This window comes from Camelus bactrianus, chromosome 1, assembly GCF_048773025.1.
Source record: "Camelus bactrianus isolate YW-2024 breed Bactrian camel chromosome 1, ASM4877302v1, whole genome shotgun sequence".
NCBI classification, from domain to species: domain Eukaryota; kingdom Metazoa; phylum Chordata; class Mammalia; order Artiodactyla; family Camelidae; genus Camelus; species Camelus bactrianus.
The window spans coordinates 36,300,740-36,321,560 of NC_133539.1; the positions used below are offsets into that span (position 1 = coordinate 36,300,740).

At 33.9% G+C, this 20,821-nt stretch overlaps 2 protein-coding genes across 8 annotated transcripts in view; one reads left to right on the plus strand and one right to left on the minus strand.

The window, feature by feature from the left end:
* The window catches only part of ARL13B (ARF like GTPase 13B), a 64,138-nt gene that overhangs the window by 23,330 nt on the left and 19,987 nt on the right, over window positions 1-20,821 (plus strand). The window lies entirely within an intron of this gene.
* STX19 (syntaxin 19) lies at window positions 6,134-18,935 on the minus strand. 3 transcript variants are annotated; one of them, XM_010966437.3, is made up of 2 exons: window positions 18,287-18,935; window positions 6,134-7,080 (listed from the first exon to the last, which is right to left on the minus strand). In XM_010966437.3, exon 2 carries the CDS (start codon window positions 7,065-7,067, stop codon window positions 6,183-6,185), a length of 885 nt encoding a protein of 294 aa, XP_010964739.1. In that variant the 5' UTR covers window positions 7,068-7,080; window positions 18,287-18,935; the 3' UTR covers window positions 6,134-6,182. The 3 variants fall into 3 exon arrangements, with proteins under 3 accessions (XP_010964739.1, XP_010964737.1, XP_010964738.1); XM_010966435.3 differs by lacking the exon at window positions 18,287-18,935 and adding an exon at window positions 18,057-18,280; XM_010966436.3 differs by lacking the exon at window positions 18,287-18,935 and adding an exon at window positions 10,263-10,378.

Here is a 20,821-nt window from a genome sequence, read left to right on the forward strand (position 1 = left end):
TTCTTCTAATGCCACATTGATTTCCCAGTTTTTACTTATGTATTTCCAATCTGAAGATGTGATCCATGTCGTTGTCAGCTTATTCATATGCTTAGCATCATTTTGTCTAGCCACCTAAACATTTTTAAAAAAAGCTAAGTGATAAAGGACTTTTGCACTACCTGCTTGCATAGCATTTCTGCATAGTAAACAGCAGATGGTGCTATAACTTTGAGACGTAGTAAAGTGAAATAGTTAAAATTACTCTTAAAATTGGAGTAAGTGGAATGAGTGCTCTTGCCTTCTTGTCCCTTTTCCCTCATTCTTGTGATTCATTACTAATGATTTAAAAAAAACCCCAAACCGTCACGTGGTTACATGAAAACTTGTAAGCAGAATTTCTCAGTGGTCCTCAGTAATAAATGAACATTTAAAAATGAAGCAGTTTGGAAGCACTGATTACAAAAAGTAAAACTTTATTGCATCATTTATTGTTAAGCTTATACTGTTTCATTTTTATACATTTAATCAGGGAAGTTATATATATATAACATATATACATATAATATATATATATAAATAAAACTAACTTTCACCTTAAAGAATCTGAAAGAAACTTTAAGAGACATGTACACAAAGAGTAAACTTTGTTGAATCCCATAGGCTAAATTAGTCTCTACAAATATTTAAGCAGAGAACCAGTGACTTCTAAAGTAAAAGGTATTAATGACTGATGTTCATTTGTAAAATAACTGTGCTTTTTTTTTAACCCAGTAGTCATTTATTTAATTTATTCTTTATTCATGCATGCATGTATTCATTCACACATGTGCTAATTCAGGAAATATTTATTGAGCGTCCACTCTGAGCCAGGCATTGTTCTGCTGATAGGGATCCATTCAAGAACATAAACAATAAAACTTCATGTATGACCTCAGGAGCTCTAGGGAGTGAGACACACAATAAATGTAATAAATAAATTATGTTGTACCTTAGGTGATAATAAGTACATTGAAAACAAAGCAGTTAAAAGAAGATCAGGAATCCCATGGTAGTGATGGCAACAGGGGCATGTTACTCTTAGAATTAGGCTAATCACTGTAGGTCTTATTGAGAAGATGATGCTGGAGGTGAGAGTCAGTCGTGTAGATTATGTGGAAAAGCCCCGAGGCAGAGGCATACAATTCATAAGTGTCTACAGTGTTTACTGAATAATTAAGTAACTGTCAGCAAGATACCTGCTTTCAGTTCTGTCACCTCTTTGTTTACTGAACTTCCAGAATAGAGAAAAAAAAGCTCACAATTAGGGTGATTGCTCACCATTATAATTTCATAGTCAGTGAGATCTCACAAAGACATGAGAATTAATTATGGATCATATAATGTTTATGAAATATAGAATGGTGTGTCATTTGACCAGTTTTTCTCAAGGGAGTTTTATAACTGTAGAATTTTTATCAATAAAGGTAAACTCCTTTTTAAGATGAATGTGCTTCAAAAATATATAAAATTTACCAAAAAGTCCATATTCTTAGTAATTTAGAAGACATAGGAAAGAGAGGTTAAAAATGATTGACTTATCTTGCAGAGCCAACTACTGGTGACATTTTGATGAATTTTCTGTGCTTATTTTTATAAAACATGTAACGTATGCAGTGTTCATATAATATATAAAATTTTATATCCCACCCCTTTTTCTGCTTATAACTCCCTCTTAAATATCTGCTCAAGCCCCATATTTGGAAGTTCTCCTGTTTACCTTTTTCTCTGTGACCTACAGTTAGTCTTATTGATGTTACTGTCTCAATATCATTTGAGTCCCTTTACTCCTGTTCTCCCTGTGATGTTACCTCCTTTTGTCCTTCCTTCACTTCTCCCCTAACCAGCCTCCCTGCTGTTAGCTAGCAGTCTTGCCTATTCTTTAAGTTCTCTTCTGCATTGCTAACGAGAGCCCTTTTCTTTACTTGATATTTTTCAAATTATAAAATTGGTACATGCTTTAACAAGTGAACAATGCGGGAGTATATAAAGAATATGAGAGCTCTTTTTAAAATACAAATTTGATCATTTTACTTTTCCTCTGCTCAGAGTCTTTCAGGTTGCCTTCATAGCTCCACAAAGATAGGAAATGGTGGTTTAATGGATATAACCCTAGCACAGAATAGGTATAACACTGAAAAGTCCATTGGATAGTAAGTGGGAAGGGCCTCCCTCCAGTAGAACCTGACCAAGCTCCGTGCTAGGGCTGGTGGATGTGGAGAAGTAGGGGGTGGGCACCTGAAGTAGGGGGCAGGCTGCAGTGCTCCCTGCTGCACAGAGCTGCTTCCTTCCTGCCCACGGATATCTGGACTGCTCGTCTGCAAAATTCAATTATAGTATCTAATTTCTTCTGCTCACCCCTTGCCTGAGCCTAAGCTAGTTGATTTAGGACCACAAAGCCTCAAAGAACTCTCTTCAACACCTAATTTTCTCTTCCCACCCTCTAATAATGAGCAAACAGAAGAGCAGACCTCTGAGAAGATTCAGTCATTCAATAGAAGGAGATAAACCTGAAGAAATTACTATCTTGTCTTTGGAAGAGCAGGATCCATTCATGCTATGGGAAGCAAGTAGAGAACCACAGTAGCAGGTCCTGAACACTATCTAGCTCTGCCTGACTTGATTCTGCACACCAGTCTGACAGCATGTGTCATTGCAGATGAAGCTTCAGCCAAATTTCACTTTATGTCACAGCTCTGAAGATTCTCTTGAAAGGTCAGAATCATAGAACATCACTAGGCTTCTCTGTTTTGTTAGCTTGGAAGTTCTGTTTTTCAATTCTGTAGTATTTACTACCTAATCAACACGATATTTTTACTATGAATCTTTCTATGCTTGTCTTGCTTTGAAAGCAGTATGTTCAAATATAAATGCTACTAGAAAATTACTGCCTTACAAATCCATCTGGATATAATTATGCTAATGAATATTAAATAGAACTTAATATTCTCAGTTTTCAAGATAAATAATTTAAGAGCAATTATAAACAAGTATCATCAAGGCACTACATAAAAGAATATAGCACAGCTTTAGAAGGGACGGAAGAAGTATGTCTGTCATCACCTGATTATTATAATGGTTTAAAATTCATCTTTTTTAATAATGTTCCTTAAACATTTAAGGCTGACATATGGGAAACATCTTTTTCCACATTAATGTGTGATAATTGACACAGTAGAAAACTCTCCAATGTCTTTATATTTTATAAATTAAAAATTACTTTATAGTGTTAGGAGATGTATATATATGTATATGTGTATTTCTTTCAAAATTACAAATTCACTTACCTTTAATGCAGCAAATCCAGCAGTGTGCTTTCACACATTCAAAGTGACACATGTACATGGTTAGTCATCATAGTACCGTCTATAAAAACAAAAGACTAGAGAAAATTTAAGTGTAAAACAAAAAGGACCAGTTAAATAAACTAGGGTACATGTACACCATAGAATATACCACATAGTGGTAAAGAACTAAGTCAAAAAATTACATATATATACATATACACACACATATATATACACACATGTTTTCATATTCCTGTTTTTCCTTAATCCCACTGTGCTTTCAGTAAATAGTTTTGCCTCATAGTTCTCTAAGGAAATAAAAACTGTCACATAAGAATTCTCTCTCGTTTTCCCACCACCAAATTTGTTCAGTTGTCTGCTTTTATTCCTAACCTTGCCTTCCCTCCTCTACTATGGGAGAAGTGTTTCTGCTTCTATCCAAGGTCAGCTTCTCCATTTTCAGTCCAGTCCTACCCCTTTCTACTATTGTATATTGTCCCTTCCCCTTCTTACATGAAGAGTTTTCCTGGACCATTCTTGTCATCAGAACGTGCCCTTGTATTTCTCTAAGTATTGTGGAATCCTACATCCTTCTCCACCTGTTGACTCGTTTTTACAGTATTCTGTTCAAAATTCTGGACAGCACTGTCTGTAGCAGACGCTGTGCTTACTTATGTCACAGTCTTTCCTCAGCATACGCTATTTGTGCTTTCGTCCCTACAATTCCTAGACACTGCTCTTGCTGGAGTCAATAACGTATCTCCATGTTGCCAAATCATTGTCACTGCTGTTCTTATTTTACCTAAACTTGGCTATTTCCTCCACTTTATTTTCCTTTAAGCACTCTTACATATGCATCACATGCATTACGGTGTACTTTCTTGGTTTTCCTCCTACTTCATTGATGGTTCCTTCTCAGTCTCCTTTATTAACTCCTCTTCTGCTTTAAGCCTCAATTTTTAAATACCCTAGGCTGTTTTTTGGTCTTCCAGTTTTTTACATCTCTATACTTTTCAGGTTATCTTCATCCTAAAGTCACATGACCTTAAATACTGTTTATTTACTCAGATGACCCGAATCTGCACTTCTAGCTTTGACATTTCCCAGGAGTTCCTACTGATATAGATAATATCTTGAAATCCTCCACTTGGACATTTTATAGTCATCTCAGATTCTCTTGACCAAAATAGAATTTCTTGATTTCCTTCTTACCCCCAATTTTGAAACCTTCATCTCTGTCTTTTCCCAACTCTGTGAATAGTATCATAATCCAGTCAATGTCCTATAGTTTCTACCTCTAAAATCTTTCACATTTTAGTCTAATTTTTTTTCTATAGTCACTACATGGTGTATAGTAGTTTAGTTATAGGATCAGATTGCCTAGGTTCACATCCCAGTTCTCTGTATAGTTTCTGTGGCCTGAGTCAGTTACTTAACCTTGCTGTACTTCAGTGTTCTTGTTGGTAAAATTGTGAAATTATTAGAACAATGCTGGGACATAGCAAGTATGTATTTTATTAGTCTTGAGTATTAATACTGCTGCTACCACCATCACCATCTCCACTCCCATCCTAGCCCACGCCTCCATCATCTCTTACTGGGGCCATTGCATTAGTCTTCTAATTGTTTTTCTATACCTATATGCTTGTCCTCTACTCACCTGCCCCAAATCCATTCTAACCCATTTTCCATACAGTAGACAGGATGGTTTTTCTCAAGTATAAATTACATAATATTATTCCTAGGTCAAAAATAGTCTGAGGGCTTTGCAATGGTTATACTTGCTGTTAACTTCAGACTTACAAAGCCTTAAATCTAGCGCCTGCTGGCCTTTCTTAATCTCACCTCTTCCCACTGTGATACAGCTGTGCTGCTCATTCTTCCTTGAACGGAGTCAGTTATACCCTCCTCAGGGTCTTTTGTACTGTTTGTTTCATATGCCTGGAATGTGCGTCCTCATCATTCAGGTCTTCACTTAATACTAGCTTTCAAAGAGACCTAGAAGCCACTCAGACAATCTGTCTTACCACCCTTATTTTAAATCTCTGTCAAGAACTTAACATTGTCTAATACTGCTATTTGTTGTTACTTGTTTTCTCCACTAGAGTGTTAGTTCCAAAACTCTCTCCCCATGTAAGTTCAAGTGGTATCCCTAGCCCACAGTATAGTGCCTGGCTTCACAATAAAGTGGTGGAGAAACTTTTGAGAATACAGTTGCCTTTATTTTTTACTTTATTTGCCAACCTTCTTGATCTGTAGTACAGTGTGCTTATATGGACCCAAGTTCAGGAAAACAGTGCGTTCACTTAGCTTTTCAGGTCTTAAACTAGATTCAGCTCCCCATTACCAACTAGCCTCTTCTTTAAGTACATAGTTGCGTTTTCCCAGGGTTTGCTTTACCTATCTGAACATAAAAGATTTGATATAGCTTCTAGTTTGATTTTGCTTTAATATAGCACCCTTTGATGCCTTGTTTTATACAATTCTTAACTACCAAAATACTCTTAAGTGAGCCAAAAGGATGGTTTAAGTAGTTGTCATTTAGTGACATTCATCTTGTTAATGCTTTGGAAGTTACAAAAATATGTAATAGAGCTTGATACCTGTCTAGAAACTAAAGATCATTCATCTCATTTTCAATAGTTAACCCATGAATTTAAGCTAATACAGTATTTTTAGTGTAATCAATGAAGACTTGTTTTATGTTACTAGCTTAGAAGTTTCTGTAATTAGAGTGGGAAAGGGCAAAAGGGAAAATTATAATTGACAGTGATGAAAGTATGTGAATGGCTCTATGAAATGAAGAAAAACGATACAAGACACTAAAATATGGCACATCTTTTACTCTAAAATTGGAAAAATTTCTAAATAGCTTCTTTATTTTAAGCCACAGCATGGACAACACCAACAACACAATACCCTGCAAGGATTTCTTTTTTTGTATTTTACAGCTAGTCCAAATTTTTCTTTGGTAGTATTAACATATTCTTTCGTGCCGTTCACTATCATTTCAATATTGTTGATGCTTTCTCCCTGTTCCTCTACTAGAAGAGATATCTGAATGAAAAGGTCTCTTAAATCCTTTATTTGGTTCTCCAAATTAACAAGTTCTTTGTGTCTCTGTTCTATTTCTGAGAGTTGTGCTTTAGTGATACTGATTTCTGTAAGTAAACTTTCATTAAAAACTTCCCATTTTCCTTGATGGAGCATATCATTTACTTCTCCTTCAGGCACTTCTTTCCCAGCAACTTCCAGCTGACGGAAAATAAATGTCCTGCACTTCTCTTGCTTTGCTGCTATTGTGTCGTTGTATATGAACATGATTTGCTGAAAATGGCGGAACATTGCAGCATGCTGAGATTTAAGTATCCTTGTGACCACTGAGGATGGACCATTTTCATCCTCTGACTTTTTAACTTCTTTTACTAAATTATCCAAACCTCTATTAATGTGTTCTGCTTGGATTTTTATCTCTTTTGTAATGCTAGACTCTCTCTTAAGTAGACTAAACCTTCTCATTGAAGCCAACAGACTTTTCTGTTGCTGCCCAAAGTTTTGAATATCATTTGTCAAATTGTTAATACTCTCCTGTAGTTTTTGGATCTCATGTAGGTGTCTCTCAGTTACAGGCTCTCTTTCATAAATAACAGCTTGCTGCAGAAACATCCCCTGTTCCTCTGCTTCTGTAGTTGACACATCCTTGTCTCTAGAGAGCTCAATTTCCTTTGTTCGTTGCTTTAGTTCTTGAAGTCGGTCTTTCATCTTTTCTTTCCTCCTAAGAAGCAAAAATGATTTTGTTGAACAAAGAAAAGTTTGGTATTTTCCCCTAGTAACAATTGGCTTCACATGGCTATGTCTATGTCTCAGAAAAAAATCCTCCTAGTTTTCTGAAAAGGTGTTAAAAAATTAGAAAAATTAATAAGAATTTCCTCATAACGATCACTGAAATGGGAAAAGTAATGTAAAATATTTTGTAATTTACTTTGCATAATATGGGGCTTCTGTGAGTCCCATTCAGGTGAGTAAAGTAGCTGAGTAAGCAGTGACAGAGGTGTAATTGCCCCAAAATAAGTTCTTCAGTGTCATAATACTGCTACATAATAGATTTTTCTTGATATAGGAATATATATCTTAAAGTAGAAGATTTCATCATATCTTTTTAGGATTAAAAGGCCAGTCCAAATGTGTCCCAGTTAATTTGGTCTATATAATGTTAAAAACATACTCATTTTGCTAAATATGCGTAATTCAGTATAGTAACGGGGAGGATTCCATATGAGAGCTTTAAGCAATATAGATAAGGTCGAATTTATCTTAAAATTTCTCAGGCTTCCAAATTAATTACACATTATTTGACATAGCTTTTGTTGTCTTACCCATTGCATACATGTAGAAACATATTCTTGGTTTGATTATGCTGATTTCTCAATCTTAACATTCCTTTGCAAAGCTATCCAGACTGCCTTAGAGAAAAATTTGTATCAATTCATAGTAAGTGATACTTTTACAAACAAGAGAATGTATTTATATAAAATCTTATTTTGGGGTCACTGATAATATTGACACTTATATCCTATGTTGGTAGTTATTCATGGATTCAAACTGATGTGCATAATTTGTACATAGTGATATACATATACATATATAATGATATGCATATATATATAATATATATATATATATAAAATGAAGTGAACAAAAAAACCAAAAAGCAACCCTTGTTAATAAAATACTTTACCTTCACAGCTCATCTTGACTTTAGAAAAAGGCATTTATAATGCCTTTCATGATATTTTTGTGGATAAGAAGAAGCTGTTAGGGAGTTACAAGTAACTCACTGAATCACATGTAATCTCAGTATCAACTAGAGAATAGAGTCTCTAACGTTAGGCTGTTATGCTGTGGGACTCGCTGTTGATGTGTTTATGCAAATATTTTTATCAGTGATTTGGATGTCATAGAAGGCATACTTATCAGACATGTTGATGGCACGGAATTTGGGTAGATCTTTAGTATGTTGAAGTACAGAGTTGGGATTCAGAGATTAAAATAGCATAGACCACTATGAAATAACATGAAATAAACATATGTTTAACTACATAGATGTGAAATATTGCACCTAGTTGTTTAGAAAACACCTTTACATCTATAAAATGGAAGGCCTTTGAGTTCATAGCAGTGCTTATGAAAACCACTGGAGCTTTTAGTTAGTTTTGAGTTTTCTATCAGAACTATCAGAATAGTTATTATACTTTCATACTTATTATGCTTTCATGAATAATAGTGTGTTGTCTAGATTGACTAAGAAAGATATTTGTTCCACTAACTCTATGCTAGTTAAAGCAAATGGGAGAGGGTCTTTGTTAAGTTCTGAGTATATTTTGAGATGAAAATTCATAAATTGGAAATTTCCAAACTGTTATGGAAAGGATAAGACTGGAAGACCATAATGTATGGAGAATTGTCAAAAGAAATGGAAGTATTTGTTCTGGAAAAAGAAGTTGTAGGGAATATCTAAAACTGTTTTCTAAAATGTGTAGTTCTGTGTACATAAGAAGAATTAGACTTACCATGGCGTAACTCCAAAGGGCAGTGGGTGGAAATTATGTGGAGAGAGGTTTGTTTTAGTATAAAGAAGACTTCTCACACAAGGAGAGCTGTCTGAAGATGGAATGAACTGCTTTATGAGATAAAAACCTTGCCATCACCAGAGATGTTCAAGATTTTCTTGAATGTGACCAAGTCAGAGATGTTGTAGAAATGATGCCTGCATTACATAAAAAGTTAAACCAATGTCCTGATAATATTCCTTTTGTTTTAAATAACTAGCATTTTGTCAGATAAGTTTTAAAGCTGACTATATGCAAAGTTTCAAATGCTGTAGTATATATTCAATAAAAGCTGTCCTTGAGTAATTACTATCTGAGAGGAGATGGACAATATACAATTAAACAGATAAATGAGGTAATTTTAGATCTTGATAGATCAATTAGGCAAGGCCTCTCTAAGGAGCTGTTTGAGCTCTAAGACCTAATTGTTGGGAAAGTAAAGAATGTGTCCAGAGTATTGGAGATTGGGTGCCAGGGCAGTAATTGGGACCGATATGTTTTAAGAGCAAAACAAATACCTGTGTAGATAGAAATGAATATAAACAGTAACATTGGAGGAATGAAGTCAGGATGGTAGGCAGGAGTCAGATCACAAAGGGCTTTGTGGGTCAAAGTAAGGAATTTAGATTTTATTCTAGATAGTGGATGACAAAGAATAAATAGGATGTTGACATAAGATTTACATTTTTAAAAGATCACTGTACGGTGAATGGTTTTCTGATGACATCCAGGAGAAACTTGGATGATGAAATTAGATGGAATAAATGGGAAACACTGGGGATGTATTTTGGAGGTAGAAGCAATAGGACTGGTGATTTTAACCCATCAGCAGCACTTAACCACCATTACTTCTTGAGAGGCTTTCAAGTGTTTCTCCTGGCTTTCCTGTTGCCTCTTTGGCTCTTCCTTCATCATTTTCTCTGCCCTGGTTTCTTCTCATCTTTCCTGCCTCTGAATACGGGAATGCTTCCACACACGGTCCTCTTTCTATCCACCGTTATTTTCTAGTCTCACGGCATTAAGATACAAAGTTGTATCTCAAGTCTAGACTGCTCTCATAACCCCTACCTACTCAACAGCTCCATTTGAATGTCTGTGTCTGAAATAAGCTCCTGATCTTCCAACTCCCAAACTGCTGCTCCATCTCAGTAAACTGCACCTCTTCCAATCTCTTCTAGTCTTCTTCCAAGTCACCAGACCAAAAACTTTGGAGTCATTCTTGACTATTCTGTTTTGCTTCCCCACCCCACTTCCACTTTATATTCAAACTAATAGCAAATCTTGTCAATCCCCTTTTCAGGGTACATCAGGAACCACCTTCCTGGGTCAAGTCACCATCATTTCTCACCTGCATTATGGCAGTAGTCTGCTACATGGTCTCCTTATTTCTTCTATTAGATCCCCTTCTCCTTTGCTGTTTTTGGTTTGTTTGTTTGTTTGTTTGTTTTTTGGTCTTGTCTTAACACAGAAACCAGAGTTAGAATGTAAGTCAGATCATGTCATTCCTGTGCCTAAAGCCCTCCTTTAGCGTGATCTCTCAGAGGACAAGCCAGAGCCTGCAAGGTCCTACGTGACTTCTCTACTCCTCCTTTTGCTTCTCTGACAGCACCTCCTACAACTCCTCACTCTTCCTCTGCTTCAGCCACACTGTGCTCCTTGCTGTTCTCACACAAACCAGGCAGAATTCTGCCTCAGGACATTGGTACTTGCTGTTTCCTCTGGAATGCTCTTCCCCATGTAGTGCTGTTTTATTCCACCAACTCCTTTACATTTTACTAAATGGCACTCTCAGTAACCACCCTTTCCAGCCTTTTTTTCCTAGCACTTTTCACTGTATTTTACTTATTTATCTTCCTTTATTGTCTGCTATCTCCCCCAAATATAAGCTCCATGAAGGCAAGGATCTTTATTCATGCTGGTATTCCCAGCACCTTGACAAGTCTCATATTTATTCAAGTTCTGATATTGAGCTCTTCGTACCTTATGTTTTCTTAAGTTCTTAATATGTACCAGGCACTGTTCTAGGTGTGTTTTATATTCTTTTAAGAACTCTGAATTAGTATTACCATGGTCTCTGTTTTACAGATAATGACATTAAGACCTGAGCTTAAGTAACTTAAACCAAGATGTCAGCTGGTGGTAGAGTTAGGATTCAAATTCAGGCAGTCTGGTTTGAAGGACTCACTCTGCTATGCTATAAAGCCTTTTTCAATGGCGTCAGATGCTCTATAAAGATCACCTCGGATAAGTTCTGAGAAGTGGCAGTTAGGTAAGTGGAGTGTTTGGGAAAGAAGCCAGGGGATAAGACCTTGAAATCTGTTTTTGATGAAAAAAGGCTTTAATTGCTATTAACAGTTTATTCAGAAACATTTGCTGTGTACCTGTTTTGCTGAGCATTTTAAGTCCTGATTGGAAACATTTAAGAGCAAGTTTTTGTCGTCTGTAATGGTCTTAATTTTCTGCTGTTTATTTTAGATTATTTAAATATTTAATTCAAATAACTCACAGTTCTTTATTTTACCACTAATTTGCTCTATTAAAAGTAAAAAAAAAAGTTTCAGTCTGTACAATTTATGCAAATAAAATATTCCTAAGAAGGGATTTCATTCCCTCTGTCTCCCCACCTTTCCGTTGTCTGAATTCTACCTTACTTGCAAGGAATAAATTTTTCTACCGTGGGAATAAAACTGACCAAATATAGTGTTATACTGGGATCTGTGGGAAAAAATAATAAGTTATAATATTAAACCTGGAAAATTTGTGAAAGGAAGATGTGTCAAGGAAGAATTTAAGAAGGCAACAATATAGATAGGACTGTAGAATTTGGGTGTTAGGAAAAGATCAATATAAAACACTTAGTTATTATTGACCTATATGTTAGGCATATCTTCTAGGAATCTAATTTTTGGCCTTTGCCCTTACAAGTAGTAATTAAGCAAAATAGAGAAAGTAAATATAATAGTATGTGAGCATATTATTTTTTAAGTCTTTTGTTAAAATGAAGGCAAAGTGATTTTAACTGAGAAAGATTTCAGTACTAGAGCAACCAATTAAATGTGCAGAAAGTTTGATATTCTCACTTTTTATATTTTTCCCACCTTTTAAACTATAGTAAACAAATTAATTTGTAAGTATATATACTTTCATCTATTATTTATAATTAATTACAGTAAATTGTAATTAACCTAATATCATTAATATAAAAATTCCAATTTTAAGTGATAAATTGTAAAGACTTTTAGCTTTATAAACTAACTTAGGTTGGAATTTTTTCTGAGTTTCAGATATTCAGTTTATGAGAAGTTCTGCCTGGTCCCATTTTACCAGTCAAGATACACTTGATTATCCCACAGTAATACCTAGTCACCAAATCTTGGTGGATTACAACCACAAAGATATATTTCTCACTCAAATTTCGTGTCCATGTTGGATTAGAAGAGGCTTTGGTTCCCAATCTTGGTCACTAAGGCCCTAAGATCCACCTTTCTGAATGTGTAGGTTGTAGGGCAGTTGGAAGCACCATCTCCTAGACATTGAAATGCGCTAGCCCTGAAAAGATGCGTGTTGCTTTGTTCTGCAACTCCTCTACCAGCTGAGGGAAGGTGACCATGATGTGCTGTCCTCACCTGTTCTCCAAAGGAGAGGTGAACCTGGTTTCATCCACATCCATTGAATATTGTAATTTTATTCTGAAAAGAATCCTTTGAAGTTAATTAATCAATTTCTCATTTTTCTTATGAGGAAATTGAAAATCGGAGAAATTAAATGTTTTACCTAGATCTTGTTAGTGGTAGTACTGGTATAACAATGCAAGGTTCCCAGCTGCTAGACCAGTGCTTTTTTCATTGTAAGATGTATAGTGTAAATTTCTTAGAATGTGTATGTTATGTAAAGCTGGGAGCATCTATGTGCCCTTATATTCAGTATTTTATAAATATTTGATGATTATGCTGGTGCAGATTTTTAAGGACACCTAAAAACATTGGGAAGTGATTGTAGAAGCTTTCTCATGTGACAACTTTGAGAAAGCAGAATTACCACCCATGATTTATTATCTGCCTCTAATAACTAAGACTAATCTTTCCACTGTAGAGGGAGGTAATTACTAAAGTCAGTTAGCTTAGTGATTTATCTTGAATAATTCCATACTGTTCTTTGTTTGATTTAGTGTTTATCACTTTCTTATCTATATGCTCTCTTTGGTATTACCATATTGATGCTGAAAATAAATTCCTCCACAAAGTGTTTAAAATGTCATGTTGCTTTTGATATAGCCGTAGCTTTTTCTTTTTCTTTTCTTGTTTTTCTTTTCTTTTTTCTTTTCTGTCTCTCTTTCTTTCTTATAAAAAGTATCAGGAATCAGATGGCAGATTTCTCAAGGAGAACAGAGGAAGTTAGAAGAAAACAAAGTAAAATTTTCAAAATTCTAAGGGAATACAATTTTACACAACTAAAAAGTGGCAGAGCCTACATTCAGATGTAAGTCTACTTGATTGCAGGTCTGTGGCTTTTCACTATGAAGATCACTTTCAACAAATGAAGTTGATCTGTTATCAATTATTGTATTATATTGTTAATATACTGTGTTTAAAAGAAAAAAGTTTTTGCGGGAGGTAATATACACAACATATCAGATCTAAAATAACTATAGTAGCAGTTGTATTAGGATCTTTAATCAGGCCTAATTAAGCACTTTACAGTTTAGAAGAAGAAAAAGAATTAGTTCTGATCTCATATACCTGTATCACAGAAAATCTCTAAGAAATTTTGAATCCTATCCTTGGCATCATTGAGATTCTTGTATTTTCTTCTGCTGTACCTTATAGTCATAGGCTGAGATAAGACAGATAGGAAGCAAGGTATATTGCATTCCTATTTATGTACGTAGATTTCTATTTCCTGTTCTTGTACTAACCTGTTACTATGAATTCTTACAACTACAACGTGTATAGCAAATGTGATGTTTGTTGCAGTAATTTTTTTTTAAGCTGACTTTTGTTTCTCATATGGAGAAAAGAAAAGTGTAACAGTACTGGAGGCTCAGATGAGAAATGGGGGGGTATCAAAACAAAACAAATTTTGATTTTTTTATTCATGAGAATTAAGTCTTATCTAATGCTAACAATTTTAAAATTTCACAGTTTTCAAGAACTCAGTTGCTCTAACTTTGTCTTTGGTTGCATGGCTTGAAACAAATCCTATAACAACCGCCTCTAAAATTTTTATGGCTAGGTAGATCTTTCTCTTTTTCATTTTAATTAGAAATAAATGATCAGTGCCATCAAAAGCCTTTTTCTGAAGCATCATAGTATAAATTTTTTTTTAAGAAACAGAATATTTCAAATTTATATTGTAGCACAGTATACTTCTGCGAGTGCTTTTGAGAAGGTAACTTACTGTCAGTGATTTTGGAAATGAAGATGTTTAACTCTGATCCTTATAAAGGTGGTCCTATCCTGGGTTTCTGTGTTCTTGGAAGAACAGTTTCCTGAAGGAGTACCACACTTTCACATTTGAATAAAAGGTACTTTAAGGAACACTTCAAAATATATTGATATGTACTTTATATTTATTAATCTTAATAATTTACTAGCAAAAAAATAAATAAATATTCTGAATCTTTTTTTTCCCCCTACAGATCTCTATATGTTAGTGATAGTAAAGGAAAACCAGTCAGATTTCCTTACAGTGCTATATATATCATGGCATGCATATTATAGTAAATGATGTTTATATAAAATGAACTGTAAGTGGGGAGGGTATTGCTCAGTGGTAGAATGTGTGCTTAGCATGCATGAGGTCCTGGTTCATCCCAGTACCTCCATTAAATAAATAAATGAATGAATGCATGCCTAGTTACCTCCCACCAAAAAATAAAAAAAAATTTTTTTTTAACTTTAAAATACTAAGATCGACTGTAAAGTTTATACTGTGTTCATCTTGGTGTATGGATTCTTTGTCTTCATTTATTTCTTTTGAACATTTAAAATATATTTATGTTCAAGATCCTTTTACATTATTAGGTAATTTCTGATTTCTTAGAAATAAATTCCTTTGTTTATTGTAGCTACCAGTTGTTTTCCTTGGTGGTGGGCAAGTGTGTTTAGTGAACTCTTCAGTTTGTCTTCAGTGAGTGTCCTGGTTACGGATAAGTTCTTAACCCTGTTTTTGCGGTTGTCACTACTAGGGCCCCATGGAGCTTGCCCATCACAGCTCAGGTAGTATAAATACAGTTGTCCCTCCATGTCTGTGAGGAATCGGTTCCGCCCCCCCCCCCCCCGATATCAAAATCTACAGATGCTTAGGTCCCTTATATAAAATGGTGCAATATTTGCATGTAACTTATATACATCCTCCTGTATACTTTTACTTTAAAAGTGTACTTTAAATCATCTCTAGATTACTTACAATACCTAATACAGTGCTATATGAATGGCTGTAAATAAAATGTGAATGATATGTAAATAGCTGCTGATGCGTGACAATTTCAAGTTTGCATTTTGCAACTTCCTGGATTTTTTCCTGAATATTTTTCTTCTAAGTGTGGTTGAATCCATGGATATGGAACCGTCAGATACAGATACTCTATGGGCCTAATCGTTCTCTAGTGATTTCTGTAGCCCAAGTAGTATATGTACATATGGGCCTGATTTTTCTGTAGTGATTTTGTAGCCTGAGGAAATAGCCTCACTTCTTGCTGTACTCCTGGACAAGTTAGCAGAGATTTTCCTGTTTCTGTATACAGGTAGTGCTTTGTATTTCTGGTTCACTACTTCATTTAGGAAACCCAATTTTAGTTCCTGATTATAAACAAACTCTAAACTCCAGCCTCTAAGACAGAGTATTTGCTTCTAGCAGCCCATAGAGTTAACTGTAATTCCTACTCTCCATTTTGGCTATGAGTGCGTTCCCTCTTCATTTCTGGCACCTGAAAATTTTTCTTATTTCAAGTGTAATGATACAGTTTTAAAATTTATCTTTTTTTTTCCCTTAAGATTATATCAAACACTTCTATATTTATAGCGAGAGGGAGAAATTTCTGTATTTTTGTATCTTCACTGAAAGTCATAGGTGATTATCTTTACAGAGTTAACATAATTCAGAATGTTCCCCAAGTCCTTAAACTCATATGTGCAGAAGTTGACTTAATGTAGGTATTCAGGTACACTTACATGCTATACATAAATTACATTTTCCAGTAGTTACATACCCATAACTACATGTATAAATATTTTCAATTTAGTTGTTTAATCTTGTATCTTCATAAATTATAATACTACGTAAAGTGAGATATGTTAGCATATTAGAATTTAAAAGTTGGAAGGGACACAGTTCATAAAGGCATAGAGTATTAAGCTCATAGTTGTGAAATCATTTAATTGCTTAAGCTAAGTGAAATTGATGAAACTATTGTTTTATGCAATCTTTTCTGTATCTTAAATTTATTTTCTTATTATCAGAAAGGTTCTATCTAAATATGAGTCATCTTTCAGCATGTTTAACTTACTGCTTTGATATACAGTTTTGAATTCTACTGTCAATAACTGACTATATCTTTGAGCTTAAATGTGATATTTGCAAAAAGAAAGTTAGAACACTAATTTTTAAATATGGTAATCAAGTTTGACAGTTTGTTCTGGGAAATACAAAAGTAAACTTTTATGATTCAAATAAAAGGTTCTTCACTCTATGACAGACAGGGAACATTTCCAGAGACAGAAATACGAATAAAAATTATCTAGTACTTTAAGACATATGCCCTGGGATAGATACTTCATAGATTTATAGATTTTTTTTGAAGTAAGAAAATTCTTTTTATAGTTACCGTATTGCTTAAATATTTCAAAAAACGTAACCAGTTTTTATTTAACATAAAATGGAATATTCTTTGGCTTTTGTGTATGAAGGCAGCTTGCAACATGTCTCTAGCTCAAGGTAAAAGCACCTGTTATTGGAATATTTACCTTTGGCTACTTAAAAGAAAAAAAAAACTAAAAAAATTATTGCAAATTGTTTAATTTCTTTTGAAGTTTAAATTATCTGACTTTTTTCTGTAATTGAGCCTTTCTGTGCTTTTTAAATTCTACTTTTTATTTAGTGTAAATAAGTTAATTGTTAACTTGTTTAATGTTAACAGTAGGACTGTTTTTGTTTAAATATTAAGACTCATGTAATTTTGAACTCTCACTTACCTGATTAAAGTAAGCTATATACACATTAAATGATTTTTATATTAAACTTCAAACTGCGTATCCACAAAAATAATGTGTTCTAGGTATTACATAGCCAACTTTCAAGTCCACCCTTAAAACATTTATTAATAGTAATTATTATTTTGATTTGAAATGGGTTATGTATTAAAATCTAACCAAACAGTTATAAAATGACTTTGAAGAAATATAAAAAATAAAACATGTTTTGGTTAAGCCTCTATGTACTGCTTAGTTTTGAAAGTATCAGACCTATATATATGTTGCATTTAAATGATGCTGACTTAAATTTTTTAAATTATCAAATCGAATATATTTATATTCGATTTGATAATTTAAGTACTTTCAGCACACTAGCTGAAACATTTAAAAATTTGAGTACTTTGATATTTTACAGTAGTCCTTTTACAATAAGATTATTTTTTAACTTCCTTCCATTTTAAAGATTCTGGGGAACAGCAATGAAGAAATTAATCAAAGGCTTCTAGAAAATTATCTTAAATTTTGAAAGGTTATATATATATATGTGTCAAATTGAGCATAAATTTCTTTTCAGAATTAAATGTTAAAGTGTTCTCTAAAGCAAGCACAGTATGACCAGTTTATATAATCTGTTTATAAAAGAAAGAATTTAAAGTTAGTTTTTATAGGATCTGACTTTCTAGCGTTTCCAAAATGAGAAGTTATTTTTTTAAGGAACTTAAAAGAAAAAGTTGATTTTTATTTTAGTGGTCTATCTCTAGGAACTCTAAAGCCAAGTCTCATTAAGCACGTCTGTAATAGTATATATATGAGCAGTTCAGCTGCTTGTAGCCTGATCCAAATCTGAGCAAAACAAGTAACTTTAATTATCTGTTGAGCTCTTTTTAAATGTCACAGATTTCAGTCTCTGCATGGCTTATATTGAAAAGGACAAAAAAGACTGGTTTTACCTTTGTCTTGTTCCTTTTGTTTCTTTTCCACCTGCGCAGTTGGAGTCCTGAGTATCATCCGTAATGTTTTATTCAAATTATTTAAGTCTCTGTCTTTTAGTTCACAGACTAATTTCTGTATGGTTTTCATTTAGTTAATTTAATTGAAAGCCACATAATGAAGTCAAGTAAGTTAGAGATAAAGTTGTCTTTTTGCTGTTAATATCAAATGAGAAGAACAAATTGCTTACCTCACACCTGGAGAATCCGGTTCTGCCTGTTAGCAGCCTATTCTTTAGATAAAAGGAAGGTTGTTTTCTTTGGAGCTAGTTGGTAACAGGAAGTCTTTGTTTAACTGCCTACAATGGAATACTTGGGACAGGCTCTGTAATCCCAATCCTATATTATATATAAAATACATTACTCACAAAAGGGAGGTTTGTAATTAAACAAAGCTTACTTTGTATTCTTTAGGTATGAAAACTTGCTAAATGTATGGAATTTGGAATAAAAAGGAATGGAAAGAACCTTGGGTAAAGGTTTTTCATTCAATTTACTTTAAAATGATTGAATTCTGCCCTATTTTAGGGAATCCTCAGGGCTTAACTCATAAAATTACCGAATTGTAGAACTGCAACAGCCAGAAAAGAGCTCATGTCTTTAAACCTTCCACATTACCTTTATTTTTACTCTGCCTGCTAATTTTTATTTTAGAATAAGTTTCCTTCATAGTTTTCAAAATAAAAAAAACCAAAATTTTGCAGTACTACATGTTACACTGTTATATCAATACAAACAATTCAAAGTTAATTTTTACCAGAGTGAAATATTTGTAGTAAAAATCAGGAGTGAAATTCTCTCACATTATTAAGTTTTCTTACCATCCCTTTTTCTCTGGCTGAGTTCTTATGATTTGAGGGTGAGAGGAGGGACATTGCTATAATATCTATGAAAATAACATTTATAGTTATTCTTTAGTTCAGCAGTCCCACCACCTGGAGTCTGTTCCCAGGATAAGAACACCTTCACACACTTATTCCTCACAGCACTCTTAGTAGAAGCAAAACATTGGAAACAACCCAGAAGTACTCCAGTGTAGTCCTTCAGTGGCTGAATAAATGATGAAACATCCATATAATGAGCATTTTGCTCTTTAATAAAGAATACAGTAGTAAAGAAGATTTCTTTATACATCTTCAGAGTAATTTTAGGATTTACTGTTAAAAAGCATGGCGATGCACAAGAGGGTGTATAGTGTGCTAGCTTTTGAGGAAGAAAGGGAGGGTAGAGATATACACACACAAACACCCCCAACCAGTCAATAGCAGTGAATGTCCGTGGTGCCCAAGTTGTGGCCTTTAAAATATCATTTCTCCCATATACATGTTTATATCATTAAAAAAAAAAAAAGAAAATACTGAGAGGATGAGTTAAAAACTAATGAAAATAGTTACCTATAGGAGAATAGAAAAAATAGAGGGAAAGAGAGATGGAAAATAGTTCTTTTTTTAATTTCATTTTGTTTTTATAGTTTGAATTTAGAACCATACAAGTGTTTAAAAATTAAATCTTAAAATATAAAATAAAACTAACTTTAAAAAACAAAAGCAGCTTGAAACAAATAAACCTAGCTATATATCTAGATGGTGTCATAACGACAGAGAAAAGAATTATTTCAGGTAATTTTAAGCCAGTATTTTGACCACATTCTCTTGTGGGATATAACTTTTAGACAAGAATAACCACAAAAAAGATCTTACTGTGCATTTAGTATTATTATTTTTAACAATAATGTTGGTTTTGTTATGTCGAAGCTCATATGTTGTGGGATGAGCAAATAGTTAATGTCAATGTCATTAGGAACTATAGTTTTCAGCATAAGGAAAAAAGATAAAAATTAGGGAGCTAAGTGAAGACTTGGTAATATTTGATTGAAAATGGAAAAATCAATGTAAGCTTATGATTTAATTTTTTCTTTCTTAAAAACTATATTTTTCAGCTTTGTCCACTGAAAGGGTTTAGAAGCAATGGCAAGTCAATAGCAGTAAATGTCCCCAGAGTGCGGTCTTTAAAATACCAGTTCCTACTGAAAGGAACCAGGGCTCCTTGGGGAAACAGGTGATTCCAGGTCTGAGCCATTGTTTCTTTCAAAAGAACAAAGAAGCTGTCAAAGACTATTGTACCAAAAGAACACAGGCATCAACACAAAAGAGACTCCCACTGACCAAAAATGCATAACTTTGAGCCTCAAAAAAACAGTAACTACAATAAATTGAAACACATCAAAGATATTTTAAAAATCCATAAGTTCATAATGATGTCTTCCACAAACCAAAGAAAGCAACTTGATTCCCTTTGGAGGTTGATAGGACACCAGTTCATTATTATGAAGATTAGGAAATGAAGGCAAAGGACCAAATAATTATCTTGACTTTTCTCTGAGTTATATTTAAATGAGTCACCATGTAATTGATAAAAGCTTTTTAGCAAAAATCCAGCTAGTAAATGCAGAAGGAATAAACAACTAGATGAGTCATGGTCTTACAATCTCTCACATAAAAATGCAGTTAAACAGAGGTCATCAATTGTTGCTAAAACCATTAGGTGAAAGGTTAATGGGGAACTTTATTTTGGACAAATCAGGCTGATTCCAGCCTGAATTCACTGATCCATTTAACCATCTCTGAAAGTGGTACAACCAGATGTTGTATTGCCTCCGAAGCACTAGTACCATCTATGAAATACACTTGCCGAGAGATTTCTGCTTGAAAGTCATCCAGCCTGTA